Source organism: Impatiens glandulifera, chromosome 1 (assembly GCF_907164915.1).
Source record: "Impatiens glandulifera chromosome 1, dImpGla2.1, whole genome shotgun sequence".
In the NCBI taxonomy this organism is placed as follows: Eukaryota; Viridiplantae; Streptophyta; class Magnoliopsida; order Ericales; family Balsaminaceae; genus Impatiens; species Impatiens glandulifera.
In genome coordinates, this window is record NC_061862.1 from 47,367,655 (window position 1) to 47,369,440 (window position 1,786).

Genomic DNA, 1,786 nt, shown 5'->3' on the forward strand with positions numbered 1-1,786 from the left:
AATTATTCTTAATTTTTTCTATAATGTAAATTAATTATTAAATAAAATTGAAGAGAAAAAAAGGGTAGTGATTAGTTGAGAGTATTTTGTATATATTTTAGTACTCTCCTCCTCCAAGAAAGAAAGAAGGCATCATCTCTCATTCATTCATTCATTCAAGTTTATCGATCATAATATCTGATTCAAGTACTCTACAACACACAGCAGCAAACAATGGTGAATCCCATTCATGAATGGTGGGAAAGGGGGAAGCTTTTGGGTTCCGGCGGTTTTGGGATGGTGAGCGAGGCCCGTCCTCTCCCTGGCACCCCTCTCTTCGATCACCTTCCCCAATTGATGGCAGTCAAATCATCTCGGAACGGCGAATCTCTCCGCATTGAGAAACAAATGCTGTCCAAATTCAAAGGTCATCCAAACATTCTCCGTTATTATGGGACCGATATCACTAATGAAAAAACAGAAAAAGGAATCAACGTTCCTCTTTATAATATATTCTTGGAATACGCCTCTGGCGGATGCTTAGCAGATGAAATCGCCAAGACCCGTGGACAAGGATTACTTGAGGAAGATGTTAAACATTACCTTAAGGGAATATTGTATGGTTTGGAAAAGATTCATAAATCGGGTGTTATTCATTGCGATATAAAACCAGAAAACATCTTGATCGCTGATGACAGAGTTCCAAAGATTGCGGATTTCGGGTTGGCGATGAAAGGGGCGGGAGTGAATTCGAAAAGGCCAGGGACGCCGGAGTTTATGGCGCCAGAAATTATAAGACATGGAGTTTATACTACGGCGGCGGATATTTGGTCGTTGGGATGTACTGTTTTACAGATGATCAATGGAAGGAATGTATGGGGAATCCCTTTTAAGAGTAAATATATTAGTTTGGTTGGAGGTTATAATGTGATTCCAGAAATCCCAAGTGGATTAATATCCTTGGATGGTAAAGATTTCTTGAACAAGTGTTTTGTGAGGGACCCTTTGAGGCGATGGACCGCTAAATCGTTACTTAACCATCCCTTCTTAGCGCAACAAAAAGAGAACACCAACTTCGAATTAGATCGGAACAACCCCACCAATGATTTATCTTCACTTGTCAGAGAATTGAAATTTTAGTATACTCGCTTCAAAATCAACTTCAGATAACCTCTCTTCTAGCTTATTGGCCAACTACAGCAGCCTATTTGAGGTTACGGGGATCCATCTGTCAAACTGTTAATTCCCCTTTAAAGTGCTTGTAATAATTGAGATATAAATATTATGTATTTTTAAAAAAAATCAATAAGTATAAAGGATAAATGGATGGAACAAAGATATAAGATAAAAGTATAATATTCATTTGATTCTTTTTATTTTCATTAATAATTTCTCCTCTTCTTAATATTTACATTTTTTTTTTTTTACCGCATCTAAGTTTTTTCTTTCAATTATTATTATTAAAAAAACATAATAATTTTTCTCTTAAATTTTTTTTATTATTTTAAATATCTTTTTTTTTTTAAATTATTGTACATACTTACATCTTAATTATTTCTCTCTCAAAATTTTATTTTCCTTTATTTTTTAAATAAATTTAAATTTATTTTTAATATTAAAATTAATTAAAATTAAAATAAATAATATTTTATATTAATAAATTGCATAATTTAATTAAAAAGTAAAATATCAGTAAAATAAACTTATCCAAATAAAATCAATCAATTGTATCCTAACATGTTTTATAATAATAAAAATGAGTTTATACTTTATAATGGTATGTAATATGTACAGTAATTTAACAAAA

General features: G+C 31.9%; 1 protein-coding gene across 1 annotated transcript; it reads left to right on the forward strand.

The window, feature by feature from the left end:
- Positions 1 to 213: 213 nt before the first annotated feature.
- LOC124926910 (mitogen-activated protein kinase kinase kinase 20-like) lies at positions 214 to 1,119 on the forward strand. Its single transcript, XM_047467237.1, has one exon. It carries the CDS (start codon positions 214 to 216, stop codon positions 1,117 to 1,119), a length of 906 nt encoding a protein of 301 aa, XP_047323193.1.
- Positions 1,120 to 1,786: the final 667 nt, after the last annotated feature.